The sequence below is a fragment of the Eptatretus burgeri genome, chromosome 7 (genome assembly GCF_056783735.1).
Source record: "Eptatretus burgeri isolate ZD-2024b chromosome 7, Ebu_testis_v1, whole genome shotgun sequence".
In the NCBI taxonomy this organism is placed as follows: domain Eukaryota; kingdom Metazoa; phylum Chordata; class Myxini; order Myxiniformes; family Myxinidae; genus Eptatretus; species Eptatretus burgeri.
In genome coordinates, this window is record NC_140967.1 from 89,630,969 (window position 1) to 89,653,768 (window position 22,800).

A 22,800-nucleotide genomic window follows, 5' to 3' on the forward strand; every position below is an offset into this window, starting at 1 on the left:
GGGCGGAGCTATTTGCTCACGCTCCGCCCCCCGCCCCAGGCCTGTTTTTGAGGGGCGGAGCTATTTGCTCACGCTCCGCCCCCAGCCTGTTTTTGAGGGGCGGAGCTATTTGCTCACGCTCCGCCCCCCAGGCTTGTTTTTGAGGGGTTTGTTTCTCTCAAACACGTTCATGATGTTACTTTCTTTCGTTGTTGTTGTTGTTGTTGTTTTATGGTCAATATCTCAGAGGATTGAGTTATCGACGGAAATTCAAAATTCATATTTTGCCTCTGTTGTGTCGGTGTGGTGAAATAATCCCGGCAACTGAACTGTGACACGGAGGGAAGACTCTTTTCGTCTTTTTTTACCTTTATGTTATCAGAGATAATTTTCTTCGTTATGTTTCATTATATTTCACATCGAGTATTAAGCAATAATGTATATTTAAATTTTAAAATGATAAAGCAACAGTTTTCACGATGCCGCCTGAAATGAGAGCGAGAGATGAACCTTCAGAGTTTAGGCTTTATTCCATTTGATTGGAGCCGCTTCTGTGGACACACCAGGAAATACAGGTTCAGCTAGGAGTACATAAGCAGAAACGTATACATGTGCAGTTAACCATTGCAGACTAATCCGCGTAAGCACGGAGTTCGATATAATCTCCATTCTCACCAGTCAATGAGCACCTTCAGTTAACGAGCATCAAGTGGACAGCCGATGTCAATAGCAATGCCCCGGGGACAATCACTCGTGCCGCAGAGAGACCTCCCCTTATACGCGAGACGCACAACATGTGATCCCGCGTCATGTCCCTTGATTCACGTTAATTCACCACATTCTCCTCACCTTTAAAATGTAACTAGGGGCCCATCTTACACACCATGATTGCTTTAGCTCTATAGGAGTATACATTTCAAGCAACGCGGACTAATAGATCTACAGGAGCATACATGCCAAGCAGTGATTATTTTGAGTTGTAGGAGCATGGAAATGAGCATCGATATATGATATAATGGGCATATAGGAGCATGAGCAGCGAGAATGCCGATAATCCCCTTTACAGATTGAGTCGTCGAGGGGGCCTTATTCGTCGACCTCTCCGGGAGTAAACGGCAGTTTCACTTGAGGGAGACTCCCGATCCTCTTGGTGAGCCTCGACTTGTGCCGGGGATGACTCCTCGATCGCCCTCGGGGGAACACGGCAGCCCCGTCGCCTGGCGGAGTTCCTAGGGGGAAATGTCAGAAGGAGGAGAGCCAGGAGGTGGTGTACCGGCGGGAGGAGTACCGGCGGGAGCCAGATGGCGAACCGACACAGTGGTCTCCCTGCCATCCGGGAGCCTGACATGAGCATACTTTGGATTAGTGTCAATGAGTTCGACCCCTCCACCAGCGGTTCATACTTGCTTTGTCGTACCGGGCGTTTCATGAACACTGTACCGGGGTGGGTCAGCCAGTTGGGCACCGTTTGACTGTCAACATAACGTCGTTGGTGAGTAAACATACGTTCGTGAGGAGTGGCATTTGTGGACGTGCAGAGCAAAGAGCGTATGGAATTCATTGCGTCAGGAAGAGCAACCTCCCATCGCTCGGGGCCCAGTCCTCTCGATTTCAGCGCCAGAGTTATGGCTTTCCAAATAACTCCATTATACCTTTCCACCTGCCCGTTCCCCTGTGGGTTGTAACCCGTCGTTCGACTAGTTGCTATGCCGTGCTCTAATAGGAATTGTTTTAGCCCGGCCGACATGAAACACGGCCCTCTGTCTGAATGTATGTACGAAGGTCTCCCAAACATAGCGAAGACGTCAGACAGACATTTTACGACAGTGCCCGAGGTCATATCCGAGCACGGAAACGCGAAAGGGAACCTTGAATATTCATCAACAACGGTGAATATGTATCTGTTGTCTGTCTCGGTGGGCAGGGGCCCTTTGAAGTCGATGTTTAGTCTCTCGAAGGGGGAAGTAGCCTTGATCAGTCTGCCAGATGCCGCGCCAAAGAATCTGGGTTTTAGTTCAGCACAAACAGGGCATGAAGCATTCATTTGTTTAATATCTTCAACAGAATAGGGAAGATTTTGTCTGCGTACGAAATGTGCCATCCTGGTTACCCCTGGGTGGCACAGAGACACATGGAGGTCTTGCAAAGCCTGACTGATTGTTGCCGAACTGTAGACCCGGGAGAAGGTATCTGCAGCAGGGTTTTCCTTCCCGGGCCGGTAAACAATGTCGTACCTGTAGCAGGCTAGGTCTATCCGCCATCTCATAATTTTTTCATTCTTAATTTTCCCGTTATTTTTCCCATCAAACATGAAAGCCACGGATCGTTGGTCCGTAACGAGCGTGAAGTGGTTTCCCAGTAAATAATGTCTCCATTTACGCAGCGCTTCGACGATGGCGTACGCCTCCTTCTCTATTGCCGAGTGTCTCTGCTCGCTTCTAGAGAGAGTTCTCGAGAAGAAAGCGACCGGCCGCCCAGACTGATTAAGTGTTGCAGCTATGGCGTGATTTGAAGCGTCGGTTTCCACCACGAAGGGCACCGAGCTGTCGATCGATAAAACCACGGACTTACTGATATCATCCTTGAGATCGTGGAAAGCTTTCACGACAGCGGCATCTGGTGGAAAGTTTTTGCAGTGCACTAGGGGATATATTTTCTCGGAGTATTGCGAAATCCATCTTGCATAGTAAGCGAACATCCCGATCACCCGGCGCATTGTCTGCAAGTCCTGAGGTGGTGGAAGCTCACGGAGCGGGCGCAATCGCTCAGGATCAGGCTTAATTGTGCCGTTGGCTATCGTGTAGCCGAGAAGGTCAATTGACCTTGCCGAGAATACGCATTTCTCGTAGTTGAGAGTCAGATTATATTTTCCAGCAATGCTCAAGAATCTGTCCAGATTCCTATCATGTTCCCTCTGATCCCTACCGCACACTGTGACATTATCCACGTAAACAAAAGTGTCTTCGAGGTTTTCATCTGAGATGATGTCGTCCATAACCCGTTGCAACCAAGCTACTCCATTCGTGACACCGAATGGTATCCTTCTGAACTGGTAGAGGCGCCGCCCTGCCTGGAATGCAGTGTACGGTTTGTCTTCCTCTCGGATGGGAATTTGATGATAGGCGCTTCGCAAGTCGATGGTACTGAATACCTTATAATTGGCCACGCGTTCGACCATCTCATCTATGCGCGGCAGGGGGTAGGCGTCGAGTTGGGTGAAGCGATTGACCGTTTGGGAATAATCGACAACCATCCGTCTCTTATGGTTCTGACTGCTGGTCACTAACACCTGTGCGCGCCATGGCGAATCGCTCGGTTCTATAATTCCCTCCTCCAGTAATCGCTTGGTTTCCGAAGTGATGAAATTCATGTCAGCAGTGGTATATCGCCGCGATTTGATCGCTATCGGTTTGCAGACCGGCGACAAGTTAGCGAACAGCTGGGGGGACGTCACCTCCGCGGTGGTCAGCGCATTTAAAATTAGACGAGGCTTGCTTCCTCCAAAGGGTATTTCGACGCTCGTGTGCTGCTTGAGGACATTATGACCCAGAATTACGTCTGCGCACAAATCACGAAGCACCAGCACCTTTACATCCCGATGCGTGTACCCTTTTACGTCCAATTCAACATTGCAGTACCCTCGTACGCGGGATTGTAGTGAGGTGGCGGCCATGCATACCGTATTGTCAGTCGGGTGGATTACCCATTTCCTGCCCTTCACTAGCGAGCTGTTGACGAAACTTTCAGAGCTACCGGTATCAACCAGAGCCTCAGCCATATGCCCGTTAATTCGCACGTTGATGATAGCCTTGGATAGATTCCCCGGAGAGGCTGCAGTCAATTTATTTTGCGAGTAGAGAGCCGCAGAAGTGGGTTTATTCCTCCTTAGAGTAGATTTACATACCCTGGCATAATGCCCTTCTTGTCGCAATTCATGCATGTGGCATCTCTGGCTGGACATTTTTGACGAGGATGCCTTTGTACCCACAAAAGAAGCATTTACCGACCGGAGCAGTTGCTGAGGAGTTTGACGAGGTCTGGGTATCCGGCTCCTCGGGTGTTTCTCCATCCCTCATGTCTGGCTGTGTCTGTGCCAGTGGGGTTCCTTGGGTTCCCATCGTAGCAGCGTTCATGAGCAGCATTGGTGTCCCAAATGACTCAGATTGCTGCTGAGCCGTATCCATCGCTCGAGCCTGATCGACTACCTTGTCAAGAGTGGGTTGCGCTTTCTCTAGTAAGCGTTGCCGTATGTGGGCTGATCTGAGTCCTTGGATGAATGCCTCCCGTGTCGCTTCCTTTCGGTGTTCCTCGGCGCTTACGGCCCGGAAGCTGCCGTCTTTTCCCAGCTGATTCAGAGCTTGCAGGAACTGATCGATTGTCTCCCCGGCTGCTTGCTTGCGTGTGTTGAGAAGATGTCGTATGTATACCTCGTTCTTGGGCTTCACGTAGAGCGCCTGCAGTACGTCAATCGCTGCTTCGTAAGTGTCGCACCCCGAGAAGAGCCTGTACACGCCGGGCGAGACATGATTCACGAGAGCGGCAAATTTGTCAGCTCCCTCCGCGATGATGGTCAGATAGTGTGAGAAGGAGCAGAACCAATGTGACCATTTCATTTCTGCGTCAGTCGTGTTTGGGTCTGCGTCGAACCTCTCTGGTTTGTAGATCTTGTCCATCTTTGGTTGAGAGAGCCGAGAAAATCAAATGGAATAAATTGAAATGAGAGCGAGAGATGAACCTTCAGAGTTTAGGCTTTATTCCATTTGATTGGAGCCGCTTCTGTGGACACACCGGGAAATACAGGTTCAGCTAGGAGTACATAAGCAGAAACGTATACATGTGCAGTTAACCATTGCAGACTAATCCGCGTAAGCACGGAGTTCGATATAATCTCCATTCTCACCAGTCAATGAGCACCTTCAGTTAACGAGCATCAAGTGGACAGCCGATGTCAATAGCAATGCCCCGGGGACAATCCACTCGTGCCGCAGAGAGACCTCCCCTTATACGCGAGACGCACAACATGTGATCCCGCGTCATGTCCCTTGATTCACGTTAATTCACCACACCGCCAACGAAACACTACATCCGTATTAAAATGCAGGCTTTGAGGCGGTGTATAAAAGTAACGACACACCAACGCGATGATTCACGACGTTTTTATATTTCGCGACAATGTTTGGAATTTTTAACATAAATCTCCTTGGCTGTGGTATTGTAATGTTTTTTCTCTTTCTCTTTCTTTTTCTCGTGTTATCTCCAGCTGTGGTAATGTAGTTTCGCTTTTCTGTTGTTGACCAGGACTTGCGGGAAAAGTCATCGCTGATGTTCGAATTTGATCATCATCAATGTTCGGGATCGTACGATGATATCCTGTGGTAAATCCGCGTGTGGTGAATTGTGTATTTCCATATTCGTGGTTGGTTTGCGTCGGTTGGTTGGTCGTGGTTTTTAAACCGTGAAAGAACGAATGCCGGCAGTCGGTGAGCTCGTCGAGTGCTCGCCAAGTGGCGAAAGCACTCTTAGCGCACCCTGGGTGAAGATTTCACTTGATGCCAAATTTTTGTCCAGTTTATATTTAAAAGGTGTTTACGTTGGTGCATTCCACCAGGAGAGTTGGAAGGTTGTTCAGTTCTTGATCACCGACTGAAGAAACCGCTTCTGCGGTGAAACGTGCTCCGGCTGCAATACAACGAACCTTTGTGGGAGGAGGGGTTAACGGGGGGGAGGTTAACGGGTTGTGTGGGGGGTTAACGGGGGGAGGTTAACGGGGGGTTAACGGGGGAGGTTAACGGGGGAGATTAACGGGGGAGATTAACGGGGGGTTAACGGGTTGTGTGGGGGGATTAGGGGGGTTAATGGGTTGTGTGGAGGGGAGGGGTTAACGGGCTGTGTGGAGGGGAGGGGTTAACGGGTTGTGTGGAGGGGGAGTTAACGGGTTGTGTGGAGGGGGGTTAACGGGTTGTGTGGAGGGGGGTTAACGGGTTGTGTGGAGGGGGGTTAACGGGTTGTGTGGAGGGGGTTAACGGGTTGTGTGGAGGGGGTTAACGGGTTGTGTGGAGGGGGTTAACGGGTTGTGTGGAGGGGGGTTAACGGGTTGTGTGGAGGGGGGTTAACGGGTTGTGTCTGTGTGTAGGGGGGTTAACGGGTTGTGTGTGTGGGGGGAGGAGTTAACGGGTTGTGTGGAGGGGGGGTTAACGGGTTGTGTGGAGGGGGTGCTAACAGGTTGTGGGTGTGCGGGGGGGGGGGTTAACCCTTTGCGTGCTGCGGTTGCAGATTTGCGACAAAATGAAAATAATTCAAACCAATTTTTTTGTTTTCATTTTGTTTATCCGTCTAACTCAACACCCAAGTTGTGTTTTTTTTCTTGCAAATACCTGTATCACTTGAAATTCACAGCCCTATGAAATTTTTTTAAAAGCAACGGAATCGTACGGCCGTAAACAATGCAGCACGCGAAAGGTTAACCAAACGTTTTAAAACGCTTTTCCATATTGTAATGTACTTAATGAACAGGTAGTAGGAGAGCTGGCTGAGTTTCATTCTCAAAGTTGCGCCCAAAAGGTTCGTTGATCTCATTGGCCAGTGAAGACCATCCGATTTATAAAAAGTGATTTCTTAAGTGCAGCTTTCTTTGGGCAAAGGAATATTTGATCCTTCAAGTAGACCCTTCTCGCCCTTCCAATCTAAACATTGCACCCAAACTGCCCCTTTGGTATTTGGACACAAAGTGTGAGATGTGTTTTAATTACATTTGTTAAGAAGTTTTAATCCCTGGGGTTAACGGATAAGAAAAGGCTAATTAAGGGTTAATTAAGAGTTCAATCTCAATTTGGCGCCAAACACCCGTTCTGATCTCATAAGATTGCTTTACCCATCCACCAACTAAATTAATCACCAAAGAACGGTTTTTGTCTGGGGTTTACAGATAAGAAGGGTCTTTAGGGCTTCTGTGTGTGGAGGGGGGGGGTTAATCCTGGATGGTCTTTAAATACCCCTTGGAAAAAGAATTTGATTGTGCTGATGCCCATTCATTTACATGATGGGGGTCTATAGATAGTAACAAAAAACACAAATTACAAGCATTTAAGAAACCATAGTGCCTGGGGTTAATGAACAATTAAGGGTTCATTTAGGGTTCAATCTCAATTTGGCACCCAACACCTGTTCTGATCTCATAAGATTGCTTCACCCACCCACTAACTAAATTCATCGCTGAAGAACGATTTGTCTGGGGTTTACGGATAAGAAGGGTCTTAAGGACGCAAGGATCTTCACAAAGCAGGAGAAGGAAACACGAAAGGCAGAGGGCACATTGAGATAATGAAAAAAAAGCGATGACGCTGGTGTAGTCTATGTTGATTCTGACGTGTATTGTAATATATGTAGCACGATGATCATCAAACGCAAGTGATAAAGGCAAGATGAACACACAACATTCTCAGTGAAATCGATTTGATATTGTTACGATTTCGCGCCCGCCGGCGTGCGATCGGCCACTTTCCACTAATAGCAACCGCGTCGCCCACCGGACGGACAATTCAGTGTGACTTTCCGGAGCTAACGCCGGAAACCAGTCACGGGTGGGTTTCCAATCCCCACCACGGCCGAGCCAATTGTCTACCCGCGCAAGATAGGGTCACTCGCTGAATTCGATATACCTAAGTACCTGCGTGGGCAGCCGACCGGGCGACCGTACCTCGACGCAGGTTGGCTTGGGACACGAACCGCTTAAGCGGTCTGTTCCATTCTGCAGTGATAACCGAGCGGGTATTATCGACCGACCTCACCGGATCCGATTCTTTTGAACGGGTGTTTAAAACCCAACTATTTATTCCACGATGCAAGGTGGCATTTCCAATATGGTGAAAGGAGGACGCGACGAACGGGGTACATTTGAACAAAGCACATTTATTTTACACATGCATGTATGTACAGCCAACACGTATACAGGCAAACAAAAGCAGGCAAACAAAAGCAAGGGAAAGCACTACGACCGAATATGGTTATTATTAATGTACAGTCACTTAACAGTTTTTACTTGTCAGGACACGGCGCCACAAGATTCACTCAAAAGGAAGGAAAGGGCCACTCTCATAGACAAGAGTGGCAGACAGGGTCCGTGGACCTTTATAGTGCGTGAGCCTTGGTTGACCGAATGGGATCACAAGACCGATGCGGCTTACCCGCACCCTCGTGGTGCGACGATGGGCAGGTCGCGACATCTGCTCCCCACGGCCACCAGGACAGCCACGCCTGATTGCGGCCTTGCGACGATGGGCAGGTCGTGACGTCTGTTTCCCACGCCCACTAGGACAGCCGCGCCTGATTGCGGCCTTGCCAAGGCGAGGTGATCCGGGCCCCGGCCGGCAACGCGGTTTGAGAGGAACAAACGGGTCTTTTAGTGCTCTGTCAGAGTTGATGCTCTATAAGAGTTGATGCTCGATAAGAGATGATGCTCTTACGACCCCGTCCGCTCCTCAGCGATGCGCGAACTGTGCCGAGGTCCGATCACCTCGGACTGCCTTGGCGCTGGCAAGCTCTCCCCGGCTGTGGTCTCCACGCAGCTCCTTGGCTTTCCCCGACTGACTCTCCAGACTTCGGGCTCCACTCGGCTCTCCGACCCCTCCAGACTGCCTCGAAGCTCCGTTCTGCTCGCCCTTATATAGGGCCGGGGGGACGAGATTTGGCCTTTGCTCTCTGACCCTTGACCCCGCGCAGAAAGCGGACATGGTAGGAATCATCGAGCCTTTGACCTCCGACCCTTCCCGGAGAGCAAGCCGACGTGGTTGAAATCGCCAACGCTGCACGGCGAGAGAATCCTTGCCTCTCCCTGCAGCGATGCCGTTTGATCGGATCCCGCCTATGCTGGCGCAAAGATGGCGTCGTTTCGGGAACGAAGGTGAGGCGATGTTTGTGGTGTGGAGTTGTTGACTGTTGTGGAGGTAAAAGGGCGAAGGTGGTGGTGGTTGGTTGTCATTTGGGACTGATGGTGGTGGTGATTTGGTTGTGGTGGGCGGTAGAGGCGATCGTGGTTAAGGGGGGGCGATGTTGGTTGTTGCAACGGTGGTGGAGATGTGGTTGGTTCAAAATAACGATAGAAAAAGAAAGACCACCTCAAAGGATCACAGCCCTGTGACACGAATAAATCCATTAAATAACGGTGGGGAAATCTAACTGAACACAGACTTATCGATCTAACTGAACTACGGACCTTTATGGTGTTCTGCGAATTTCCACAGCCGTAACAATATACACTGACGGGCCATGTTGTGATAACCGGGGGACAATTCAACACATTGGGGGTTGAAAAATGATCATAGCATAAGGAAATTGAAAGTGAAGAGGGTGACTATACGATGCACTGTCACTGTCATTATGAGTTTTATTAGGTTACTACGAAATATCGTCCCTGTGCTAGCAGTCAGAGGGAGATGACATGACAATGCTGTAAACACAGAATGATGTAAGAAATCTGTCGAATGTGCTCGAAGATGGGTCTATGTCTGGTGCACGAACAGATGCATTTTTTTAACAAACTCCAGATGAGTGTCTCGACTCCACTTCTGAATTGTTCTCTGAATCAGAGCCAGCTATACGAATAATATGATAGGTTATCAAAAACTAAACGTGCTACATATCAGAGACTATAACGAATAAAAATTACTGACCATTACAAAGTAAAAATAACTTTGAGGATCTCGGCCCACCTTAACAGGCTTGACATTTCAGGTATTTTGGCTCATTCACCTTTCTTCTTCATCATCATCATCATTTCTTGCTTCACCTTCAGATGATTAATCGATCATCCGTTCTGGACGGATCACCGTCAGCATCCATTTCAACTGGTATTTCTGGAACAAGCACCTGGGGCAGTTGCTGTCCATCAAACCAGATGACTCGATAGTGACCATCAACGACTTCCCATCCCGCAGTTGGAGATTTCGGAATGGTAGCCAGGTGGGAACTGCCCCACATTGTAGCCACAAAACCAGTCCTAACACTATGTGGCCGCAACTCAGCTGAGCAAGGTGGGATGCTTCGATGCTCTTCAGTTTTTCGAACGGTCGCATGGAATTCGATTTGCGGTTATGCGTGCGATTGACAACATCGAATCGGTAGTTGTTCAGCGTCGTGGTCTTTTTCGCACCGCACATGAGGCAGACGAACTCCTCGAGGACGGCAAACATTTCATCGTCCGGCTCTTTGTAGCTGAGGGATGAAAAACCCCGAATGAACTTGTCGTGGGCACACATTATATCACATCCCGTGAATGCATCCAGGCCAGGCAGAGCTGCGCACACATCCGGACCGATTTGCGCTGCTACATTAGTAACGTTCACGTAGCGTCGATTATCCTTACCGGACGTCCCAACTTCCATCCAAATTGTACATGTAAATCGACGAACATGGTGAAAGAGAATCACCAGTATGTCGGTGTCCGAGGCACGTACTACAATGTCGCCATCTTGACAATCAAGGTCAGCCACTGTCAAATGGAAGCACACTCTCGCGTCTGCCTCTGGGTCATTACAGAACAGATCTTGAATTAATTATTTCTGCACTCCACCATTCACAACAGAATACTTGGCACATTTACCGTTGACACCGAGGAAAACGATTCTTCCTTCCAGAATGTCAGTACTACTCCCCAGCCCAGTCGTCCATCATAAATTCCGGTAGACCTCTCTTGAAGGAACTCTATTTCAGAGCTTTCTCAATGTTCTTCGGTCTTATCTGGTAAAGGGCCACTGATAACGTAATGTTGCTCTTCGGCTCCTCGTCTTTCCCGTTCGCAGTCCTTAATAGAAGTTCCTCGTAAGTGTCCAACGCTATGTCTATACGTTTTGACTGGTGGGATAAGGCTGCAACGAGGATACCCCGTGACAGACCACCGTAAGTCGGGCGGTAGGTTTGGTGGTAGGCAGTGAAGGAGAAAATTTCCATCTATCAGATGTACCTTCACATCAGTCGGATGGCCGTGATCAGGAGCTGTTTTCTCCAGCTTGTCGAAAAGGGCGCTCTTTGCTGTATGCACCATTGAACCAACGCGCTTACACATAGACAGTGGCACAGGTGTGAGTGGAAATGTGAAGAGGAATTCGAGGTCCACTTCGGCCTTAGCCGCGATGAAGGCTCGTCTTCCGAGTAACTGGCTTGTACATTTCAGTTCTGCCTCCTTTGAGTTCTGTGGGGCACGTCGGTTGGTTACGCACTGTTTCGCGAATGTCAAAAGTTTGTTGCGGGTAATAGGTCGCTCGAAGCGTGTCGGATCATCAAGGCATTCGCGAACGAATTTCTCATGCATCCTGCGACCTTCCTGCGGTACACCGAGCAGAGAATTCTTGACGGCAAAGGGGACACTCTTCCCTGTGCTGATATTGATTAGCGGCGCATTGGTATCGATGGCGAATGGATTTACCGATGAGACAATGCTTGAGGTGATTCGCTTGAGATCCTCGTGGTCACGTTTGATTCTCGATGGACTGAGTTCCATTTGAGTGTCGCTATGATGTACCAGTCCAACCATAGCTAAGGCCTCACTTGCAATTGCTGCGCGACTGCCCTTCGTGACACTCCACCGAACACACGCAGTATAGTTGTTTGTCGCCGATGTGAATCTAGTCATCCTCGATTCTGCATCTGCGTTGACTGTCTGCTCTAATGTGAGGTCAACTGGAAGGCGTGCAAACTTGTTATTGGTCCTTCTAACCGAGAACGCTCCAGCATTCAGTATGTTCCTCAATCCTGGATGCGTAATTTCTTTATTCATGAGATCCAAATGGTATTTGGCCGTCCATCTCACGTAGTTTTGCCGGTTCATGGCGAAAAACAAATCAGTCAGCTCAGTGAGTGCCATGGTGAATAGCTCAACGTCATTTTCACGGCATGTGTGGTCAACGATACGGTAGAGTTCGACAAGCTTCACATACATCATCCAAAACTGAGGTGTTGGTCCCTGAGTGCCCTCAAGAGTTTGGTTCGTATATTCATCATATGCCCTATAGACATCACGAAACGTATCGCTCTCGCATACTGTGTCAATCTCCATTGGCAAGGTGAATTTGAAGACCTTTAGCTCATCAAGCACTTGATCTTTTTCCGGGTATTCAGAAAGAAACTGACGAAAGTGCAGGATCTCCATGGCGAGGGTGAACATTTGGTGGAGGTGTTTGCACCGGTTGAAGTTGTAACATTTGATAATTCCTCTGAGGGAATTCGAAGCGAGCACCCCGGACTCGAACAACAGCTCTGGTCCACCTGACTCTGCAATCATCTTTCCGATGGATCAAAAATGGCAGAGCTGGATGTGGAACATACCAAACATGATGAACTCACCCTCGACTTCTGGTCTCTCAGTTAAATTTTGTGATGGTGGAAATGCTGACATCTCTGTCTGCACATTGGCAGCCATTTCAGGCGACTCTTCTGTATTCATTTTGTTTGCAGACCAGAAAGGCCTTGAGGTGGCAGCGCGGTTTCACTTTGACTACCGTCTTGTCTGCTAAAGCATCCTACTACTGTATACATGGGCCGAGCTGCAGCTGTTGGCGCTGGTCATCGGAGACGTGTCGAAAGACAAGTGGAGATTATTCTGGTCTTATCTAATTTGTTTATTTGTATGGTGATACACCGGCGATGTTCATATAAACTTTAAGCATATACCGGATGAGTAGAGGATTTCTCAGTTTGCGAATCATGTCATTGTCAAGGTCGGCCCGGAAAATGCTACCTGTACCGGTAGAAGTGCATGTCGAAAAAGTGAAAATTTTTAACCTTGTCCAACAAATTTATATTTTCTCATCTATTTCCTAAATTATCTCTACGCCTCCGGAGCATATTCTACGTTCATTAAACGGTTGTCGATGAAGACAATGCAATGGAACCAGGCATTCGGAATGTGGTTGTAATTTGTATTCCAGATGCTATTGGAAGACCCTTGCGCCCTTAAGACCCTTCTTATCCATAACCCCCAGACAAAAATTGTTCTTGAGTGATGAATTTTGTTAGTGGGTGTGTGAAGCAATCTTATGAGATCAGAACTGGTGTTGGGTGCCAAATTGAGATTAAACCCTTAATGAACCCTTAATTAGCCCTTTCTTATTCATTAACCCCAGGCACTATGGTTTCTTAAATGCTTGTAATTTGTGTTTTTTGTTACTATCTATAGACCCCCATCATGTAAATGAATGGGCGTCAGCTCGATCAAATTATTTTTCCAAGGGGTATTTAAAGACCCCTGAGCCCTTAAGACACTTCTTATCCATAAACCCCAGACAAAAATCGTTCTTAAGTGATTTAGTTGGTGGATGGGTAAAGCAATCTTACGAGATCAGAATGGGTGTTGGGTGCCAAATTGAGATTCAACTCTTAATTAGCCCTTTCTTATCCGTTAACCCCAGAGATGAAAACTTCTTAACAAATGTAATTAAAACACATCTCGCACTGTGTCCAAATACCAAAGGGGCAGTTTGGGCACGATGTTTAGATTGGAAGGGCTAGAAGGGTCTACTTGAAGGATCAAATATTCCTTAACCCCAAGAAAGCTGCACTTAAGAAATCACTTTTTATAAATCTGATGGTCTTCACTGGCCAATGAGATCAACGAACCTTTTGGGCGCAACTTTGAGAATGAAGCTCAGCCAGCTCTCTAACTCAGGACGAAGACTCTGATGTGGGAACAATAGGTTTATTCCGGACACGGGCACAGCATAGCATCGGAACATGGGCGCGTCACGTGACTCTCCTTAACCACGCCCCGGTGTACCCATGTATGCATTCATTATCATAAACTACTGATACATCACAGTTACGTTGACTTATCAGGAATGATAAGGAGGTTCCAAGTAACACAACATACATACCATTTCTCAAAAAAAAGAACATATCTGTTATGTCACTCAACAAACACGATACAATGCGATTGATTGCTGGGCACAAGTCCCTTTATTCCACAGCACATAACGTTCAGATATCTCCAACTCCGTTAAGATAGCGCTCCCTCACATTCGTTAAGATGTTAAGATAGTGTCTCCCTCACATAAGGGGCATGTCGCCCCTCCTCCTTGCATCATCATCATCTTCCTCACAATCTCTCAACATCTGGAAATTAAACAACAACAACAACAACAACAACATATTTGGAAGAATATAACACTGAAGAAAGAACAACAATTTCTCAAAGTTTTTATTTATTTACTTTTTTCGTTTCCAGTTGTCGCCTGTGACGCTTGGCGTCACGTTTACTGCACATAGCGTCCCCACAATAAAGAGCAGTGTTACCTGGTTTATAGAGACCAATAGATGATGAATGGTGATAATGTGATATGATGATCTTGATAAATATTGATGATAAAACTTTGAGAAATCTTCGTTCATTCACAAGCATCAAACTGCATCATTGTATCCCATTTCATTCATTTTTATACGGCCGATTTATATATATATATATATATATATATATATATATATATATATATATATATATATATATATATATATATATATATATATATATATTTGCGAATTCGCGCCCGCCGGCGTGCAAACGGCCACGTAACTCGAATCGCGGCACGTCGCCCACCGGACGGACAATTCAGTCGTGACCCTCTCGGAACAACGCCGGGAGCTAGTCACGGGTGGGGGTTTAACCTCACCACGATCGTGCCAATTGCCCATCCGCGCAGGATAGGATTGCTTGCCAAATTCGAGCTACCTAAGTACCTGCGCAAGTGGTCGACCGGGCGATCGTACCACGCCACAGGCCGACCCTGGACACGAACTGCTTAAGCGGTCCGTTCCGTGCTACAGTGATAACCGAGCAGTGTTATCGTCGGCCTTGACGGTTCCGATTAATTACCGGGATGTTGCATCCACTACGAACCCCTTACATGAAGCAGGATGGAGAGAATTTAAAAGGAAGGAGACGAAGCAGAGCAGGCACAGTTCAACAAGCAAGCATTTTATTCCGCGGCACACGGAAAGCACGTATATACAGCCATACAGAATCGAAATGCACGTAAAGCAAATGTAATACAACCGACTAACGCGTACACATGGCAACACTTATACAGTTTTACTTCACAGACGCGCCAACACACACTTACACAAAAGCAAAAGAAAGAAGCCACCCTCACAGACAAGGAGGCAGACAGGCCCGTAGGCCAAATGTGCGCGGGACCTGGAGGAGCGGCTCGGTCCGCGAGACCGGAGAGGTCTTACCCGTGTCCTCGTGACGCGTTGGCGGGCAAGCCACGAAGTGTCCGTGCCGCTGTGCCCTGACTCCGGGCCCCTGGCGTGCTTGTTGGCACCACGTTTGGGGTGGGGGAGGAACGGGGCCCCTTTTTGCACTATCTCAGCGCTGGGGGGGGGGAAGGGGAAATTGTTGATGCCCTGGGGGAGGGGAGTGGCTGGCTGGCTTGGGTCCCGCGACGAGATGAGCGATCCCCCACACCGCAACCTCATCGCCGACCGCCGTCCTCCTTGCCTCGGACCCGAGCTCCCTTGCCTGCAGCTCCACCGCGCTCACTCCCCTCAACTCCGCCAACGCAACGCTCCTTGTCCCCAAGAGCAACCTCTCGACGACACTCTCCAAACAACTCCAAAACCCAACTCTTTTTTTTGCCTTGCGCTCGCCTTCTTATAGGCGGCAGGAGCGGCCAATATGCAAATTTTAGGATCAGAACACGATTGGAGGCAGGGCCATGCTGCCCCCCCCCCCGGTCAGCCATTGGTCGGGCGTGAACCTCTCCTGATCCTAAAATTTGCATATACGAACTTCACATACACACGCTTGGAGGCGGGGCCAAGCCGCCCCGCGCTCGCCAATTGGACAGAGGAGAAGTGGGCGTGCAGCATTTCTGATCTGAATTTCCCCTCGGAAAGGCCGCCATTCGTGCTTGCGGCTCAGTGCGTTCGGCACCAATCGCCGAACGGGCCCGAGACAGCCCGACATTCAGTGTTCACAGGTGTTGCGGGAATGGCCGTAGAAGCGATGATGTGGGATGAATTCATGAAGGTAAAGGCGAAGGTGGTGGAGTGTTGGCATTGTGGTTGTTGTCTGCGGGTTGGAGCATGGTTGTAGTTGGTGACGATGGCTGGCGTGGTGGTTAAGGTGGTTGTTGTGTGATGGCGGTTGAGACGTGGTTGGTTCAAAATAACGACAGAAAAGAAAAAATGGCTAAATCAAAGCGTCGCAGCCTGGATGAATCACATAAATTCCCTCTATACAACGGGTTTGGGCTAACTACACATGTACCTATGAAGATATCTCACCTGAGGGCCCTTTATGGTGTAATGCGAATTTCCACAGCTGTAACAATACGTTCCGTCTCAAGCTGGGAAATGGACAACCTGAATGGAAGATGGTGGAAATACCAACGGCTTGATGGGATCCAAAATGTAAGCAGTCGCTGACTATTAGCATCGAGTTTGAGAGCTCAGTAGCCTGACTTGGCATCAAGCTTCGAGAAGTATTTAGCTAGGATCGAGGCAGACACAAATGTCACCATCATTCTTTGTGACGTAAATTGATGAACTAACCCATTCTGTTGGTTCCTCTTTCTGCTTAATGATGTCAAGATGCTCCAAGTTGTCCAACTCGGACTGAATTTTGTCCTTCAATGCAATTGGCATTTGAGGAGAATCGACAGGAGGGGCACAGTCGGATCAACAGCAATTTTGTGTGGCCTGAAACTCACCAATCTGGTCAAACTGTTGTGGATGTACAGTGAGCATGTCCTCCACACTGTTGTATACAGGTTATTGTATGGCACAATGCAGGGTGACAACATTCATGGTCTCACATAATGGAAGTCCAAGGGTGGCTGGGCAGGGACATCTACAACAAAGAAATGAGTGTCCATCCACGGTGACTCCTTTAACTTGCATGGGATGTGAACAGTACCAACGCAGTTGACAGGAGATCTGTTGTAAGCAGTAACCTTCACATTAATGATTGGATAAAGTACTTTCATATAAGGAGGATGTTTTTTGCTGAATTCCTCTGGGAACATCTGATGGAATAGGCTCAAAGGGAGGGTATTTCCCTGTGTACCCGTGTCCATCTTTTGGAGTAATAGATGAGTACCTTGTCTGTTGTCAAGATGTATGTTAACCTGAGTGAATGTTTCATCTTGTGGCGAATTTGGAGTGTTTATCACATTAAAAACAAAACAATCATGCTCGGCACTGTCGATGTTGTTGCACAGTATCCTGAGACTGTGACTGTTCATCGTGCTGAGGCTCATGTTTTTCAATCAAATACATTTCACGAGGTGGAGTCCTGCATCTCTCTGTCTGGTATCTGCATTCTTGTTCTTTATCTTGTGGACAAGTATTATCATTTTGAGCAGGGCAATGGTTCCTTTCCAATCGGTGAGCATTTCCACAGTTCTGACAACATGCCATTTTTCTGCTTAAAGCAGACACGATGGTACATTCCCCATTGGAAAGCATCACGCTGCCACTGGAAAGGTGACTCGAAGTGTTAATGGTCGGGAACTGAGCAAGGTATATTGACATAGCTTCCTAGGCTCAGCTGAGCTACAGAGCTTTAGCCACTGAACTCTTTATCCTTGGAAAGGGGTTATTTTTGATAATCTAGGGTGGGAGTAGTTGCAATGATTTGTTCTACGATCCGTTCATTCGCTTCACTCATAGAAAAGCCACATTTCATTGCTAGCAAGCTATAGTGACTGACGAAGGAACCCAATGTCTCACCGGGTTCCTGTTTATAATGGCGGCGTTGGTGACACACAAAAGTTGTCCGCGGGTTCCAATATAGTAGTTAAACTTGAAGGGCACTCGGTAGAGTGCATACCTTCGCCAGGCTGAACAGTTTACGTTTTGTAGCCCACTGATGGGCCGGATCTGCATCTGGACCTTAACCAAATCTAATTGGCTTGTTTTTGTCACCTACCCAACTCGTACACTAAGTTTCGTCCTAATTCATCCATAACTTTTTGAGAATGGTAAAGAACGACTTAAAAATTCTAGTATCCGGATCTGGATAGTCACCAAAATTGAATTGATTTTTTTCTTGTCACACACCCAATCTGTCTACAAGGTTTTGTCCAAATCCATCCATAACTTTTTGACATATCCTGCTCACAGAAAGGTGATCAGGAGTGAATACATAACATCCGTACCTCTTCGGTGGCGAAGGCAATAAATTGATGAAATACATCGTCCGGATTCCTCTTCTGCGCATCGGTTGGAGTCCACAAATTGTACTTTTGAAGGCCATATTCCCCTATCTGCAGAAGGACGTGTGAGACTTTATTCTCGGCGGAAATGTCCATCACAGCGAAGTACAACTCCAAACGTTGTTGAAATAATCAAAAAGAGGTGGTCTGGTTCGGAGCATCCCAGTCCATCGATGGCACAGGAGGGACGGACATGATTGTCATCACGTTGATGTTCTTTCGGTTGATAGAAAATAAAATACCGACAAGTTCAAATCTATTGTACCTACCCGTATTGTGAACACTCTGGACCCCTATAATGCTGTCCATTATAATCCTGTACATCGTCAATGACATCAGAACTTTTACCATGATGGGCATTCCCACACATGTGAATTTCCACCTCTGCATCTAGGCCAGTTTGTGCATGTTCAGAATCAGAGATCCGATATTTGGGAGCCAGCTTATATTGTATCATGCTGTGAGGAACTGCGATCACATAACGGTTGTTCATATCGCTGGGAAAATATATTACGAGGAGAGTTGCAACCAATCTGCTGCACCAACACCAGCCTTCCAGGCACCAACAAACCTCTTTCTTCCCAAGAGAAAAGCTTATTGAACGTCACACAGCTTTCCCTGAATGTCTTTGGTTTGTTAATAAACATGACAATTTACCGATACATTTTAATATAGATCAATATTTTCTGGTGTGGTTGTTGGTTCACGAAAAAATATTTTCACGAAAAAAATAATTGGTTCACGAAAAAATATTTTCACTAAAAAAATAAGTGACCACCATATTCGTTATTGTTGTGTGTCTGTCTGTCTGTCTGTCTGTCTGTCTGTCTGTCCCGAGCATAGCTCCGTGGGTTTTGATCCGATCCTGACAAAATTTTGGTGGGAGGTTTATATCATGATCGAGTTGTGTTTTCCTGAAAATGGGCATGGTGCGCCCATTATTGGTGGAGTCACGCCCAAAAAACATGTTTTTAGGGGGTAGCCGATTTCAATTTGCATCTTCTCCTCAGGGATTTGTCAAATCTGACAGGGGTTTCGGTATTTGGTTAGCCCAATGGCACCTGCATAGCCCCACAGAGTTCGATTTTTTTTTTTTCATTTTCGTCACAAGGTCACGAACTTAGAAAATTGCAAATTGTGTTTTTAGGGCAAGCTGATTTCAATTTGCATCTTCTCCTTGGGGGTTTGTCGAATCTGGCAGGGGTTTCGGTATTTGGTTAGCCCAATGGCACCTGCATAGCCCCATGGAGCTAAATTTTTTTTTTCATTTTCGTCCCAAGGTCAAAGTCACAAGGTCACGAACTTAGAAAATTGCGATTTTGACATAAAAATCCATCTTCTCCGAGGGGTTTGTCGAATCTGGCAGTGGTTTTGGTATTTGGTTAGCCCAATGGCACCTGCATAGCCCCACGGAGCTCAATTTTATTTTATTTTATTTTATTTTTTTTCATTTTCGTCCCAAGGTCAAGGTCACAAGGTCACGAACTTAGAAAATTTCGAATTTTGACATAAAAATCATACGACCGCCCAAACTTTGAGAGCTCGGATGACAATATTTTTTATGCATAATCTTGAGGTCATTCCCCACCTAAAGTCTTTTTTCTTTTTTCTTTTTCTCTATCTCGAACACCTTGCCCGTGGCGCCCCCTTCAAGTTTGTTTTTACACTGAGTTCATCAAAGTATGGATAATCCGAGGAGTGTGAAATGCCATATAGCCAATATGACGTTATATTGTTCCTGGAATGTTCCAGAGGAAGTTTTGCACCAAAGATCATAATCCTTGACCTTTGACCTTGAAAGTTCACAAAGGTCAAATTTTCAAAGTTGTGGGAATCGAACTGGGTTTTCGACCTTCTTCGACGAACCAACTCCAATAAGCTATAGCAAGTATCCTGTTTCCTTATTTTAATGTCCACAACATTGTTTTGTGACCTTTAAAGGTTATGAAAAAGGTCAATTTTTTAAGTTCTTGAACGAAACCGGGTTTTCGACATTTTGCAGCTAATAACGTGTCACTCATACCACATCATGTTGATCATTTTTATAACTTGGTCAAACATTATCACATTGTCTCATCCTTGACTTCTGAAACGATCTACATCGTCAAATACCGCTCGTGAACCATCGTCGTCTTCAGACTTGTCTCCCTTAAAGTCATTGTCCTTCATTGACCTTGTGGAATTATGAGACCAAAAAAACTACTTCATTATTGGAGCTCATCGATCTTTGTCATTGCCATACTTTACTATTCAAAGTTTATTGCATGAACTTCTCACTTGCCACATTCGTATTAACACCTTACATGCCAATTGCCTTGAACAGCTTAGTTTTTGTGCATTGTCAATGTAATTTGGATTTGTTTGGCGAAACATTACCGTTTATAAGAATGTGGTTACTTTTTTGCACAGAACATGAACTTCAGTGCCCCGTACCAAGACAGTGCATCAAGTGTAGCTCTTGCAGCCCGTTCTGGCAATGCACAGTTACTGCGGAAGCTGCTGAGGGCACAAAGGCCTGTGGATGTTTGTGATAATCGTAGTTGGAGGCCACTTCATGAGGCTGCCGCTGCGGGTTATGCAGCCTGCCTCAAACAACTGATACGAGCAGGTCTATCAAACAAAGATTGTGTTGCTGTATTTTTGAAAGTACACACACCTGTTCTCCGCTTTCTGTGCCTTTATGCAGCCACTGCCACCGTCCCTGTTCGCCACCGGTATGTCCTCGTGTAACTATCCATGTTTGCATACATGTGTTAGTAATGTTTCATTTTTATGGTGTATATGTCTGAACTCAGATCCTTCACAAACGGCTATGGAAGCTTCAAGTCATGAAGGCTTCACTGCTTTGCACCTTGCGGCACAGAACGGTCACGTGGCCTGTGTCTCAGAGTTGATTCGTTCTGGTGCTAACGTAAACTGCATCAACCTGCAAGATGAAACACCACTGTTCCTTGGTATGGTAGATAAGGAAAAGTATTTATTTTGATGGTTTGCTTTTTAAATAGTCAGCAGCCTCTTATTGTGGTTGTGGAGATGCAAAGGATTCCATCATACTTTTGCAGTCGTATACCTTTGAGTCATTACGTTTTTTGTGATTGATGGAGACTCAGGTTACTTAACATAACATCGGTGCCATCACGATAACTCATGAATATGTCAGTGGCTAAAATCCAGCATTGGATAGGTCGCAAGTTGCTAAAACCACAGAGTGCACACTCATGACGAGCACTAGGGTGTTTATGATACATTTTGAACATTCTTCATAAGGAGGTTCCCCGTACCAAGACAGTGCATCAAGTGTAGCTCTTGCAGCCCGGGAAAATGCTCACCAACTACCTTTTCCGTGGCTAAGAACCAACCGTGGTTGGGTTACCACTCCACTGTAGGGTGTGGAAATATTATTTTGTCGATTAACCAACTCTCGCCAGTGAGGTCAGTACAACAAGGCTTTGGTCTGTTACCAAGCCACTCATAATTGTGATGAACTTGGAAAATAATTTTTGCAATCTTTGTTTTTAGTGTTGCTTTTGACTTCTTCAGAAAGCCACAAGTTCTAAAGGTTTAAGCGACACTTTCAACACTTGCCAAGATGCTGTACATTTTGTGTATGCATCTTCCTTTATTTTAGGTTCTGCTTTGTTTTCTTATTTCTACCCATCACTTTGTTGTAGATTTGTTATGTATTATTATTTGCATCCATCCACCCCAAACATGTTCACATTCTTAACCAGCTGTGGAACAGGGCAGTAAGCATGTGGTGCAGACACTGATTGCCGGTGGTGCATCTGTGCATGGCTCTCAGCACTGGACTGGCTGGACAGTTTTACACCAGGCGGCCTGGAAGGTATTTCCTCACTGCATGCTATTGTGTTATACAATTATCTGTGAAAAAATCGTCTTTGATGTGATGCCACAAAGATGTAGAGAAATATCAACTTAAAATGTGCTCAACAAAAGCGACAATTGCTTTGCAATGCATGTGCCCTGTATGTGATATTTTCTCAGTCCAAAAAGGGCATAACTCTGTAAAATATTAACGAAACGCCCTGAAACTCGAACTTGTTATGTAACTTAAAATAAAGCCACATACCAAGTTTCAGTTGAATATGTTAAAGGGTATGGAAAAAAGTTTGGATAAACCACAGGTGGGACGGGCAAACAAGAGGGAAAGCAAACCTCAAGTCAGGGGTTCACACAATTTTTTTTTAACTTGGGACTCACGAAAAATAAATCTGTCAGCTTTAAGCATGCTCGTCTGCTTTCCCAATTACCACTCTGATTTTTAATATGCCTCTCAGCTTTGTATGCATCTTACTCCTCTGTAAGTGGTCTCTCAGAATGTCCATTGCAGACGAGACACACGCAAACTGCTCTTTTTTTTTTTCATTCTGGATGCTCACGAGCCTCTTCATCCTCTTCGCAAGCGTGTTCTCCTTGCATGCATTTTTTTTTATTCAATCTTAACAGTTATAAACTTACAATATAGCTTGTAAATTATATTGTTATAATTTATAAACGTAATTTTGAACACTTAAATTTTGAAATTACTGTAAATCAATTATCAGAAGTATCATGGAAGAATCTTATGGAGATGAGAAAACCTTCCATCAAAAGCCTC

General features: G+C 46.4%; 1 protein-coding gene across 6 annotated transcripts in view; it reads left to right on the forward strand.

Moving 5' to 3' along the window:
- The first annotated feature begins 5,147 nt into the window (after window positions 1–5,147).
- Window positions 5,148–22,800, forward strand: part of ASB3 (ankyrin repeat and SOCS box containing 3) — a 50,765-nt gene continuing 33,112 nt past the window's right edge. Inside the window, exons 1-5 of one of the 6 annotated variants that reach the window (XM_085889504.1) lie at window positions 5,148–5,188; window positions 5,278–5,354; window positions 20,592–20,790; window positions 20,978–21,136; window positions 21,914–22,026. In XM_085889504.1, coding sequence (XP_085745630.1) covers window positions 20,595–20,790; window positions 20,978–21,136; window positions 21,914–22,026 — 468 coding nt within the window. In that variant the 5' untranslated portion in view covers window positions 5,148–5,188; window positions 5,278–5,354; window positions 20,592–20,594. Of the gene's footprint in view, window positions 5,189–5,218; window positions 5,355–5,623; window positions 5,643–7,650; window positions 8,879–12,426; window positions 12,554–20,589; window positions 20,897–20,977; window positions 21,137–21,913; window positions 22,027–22,800 lie in introns of those variants that run through there. The other 5 variants (XM_085889505.1, XM_085889506.1, XM_085889508.1 and 2 more) reach the window with 5 other exon arrangements.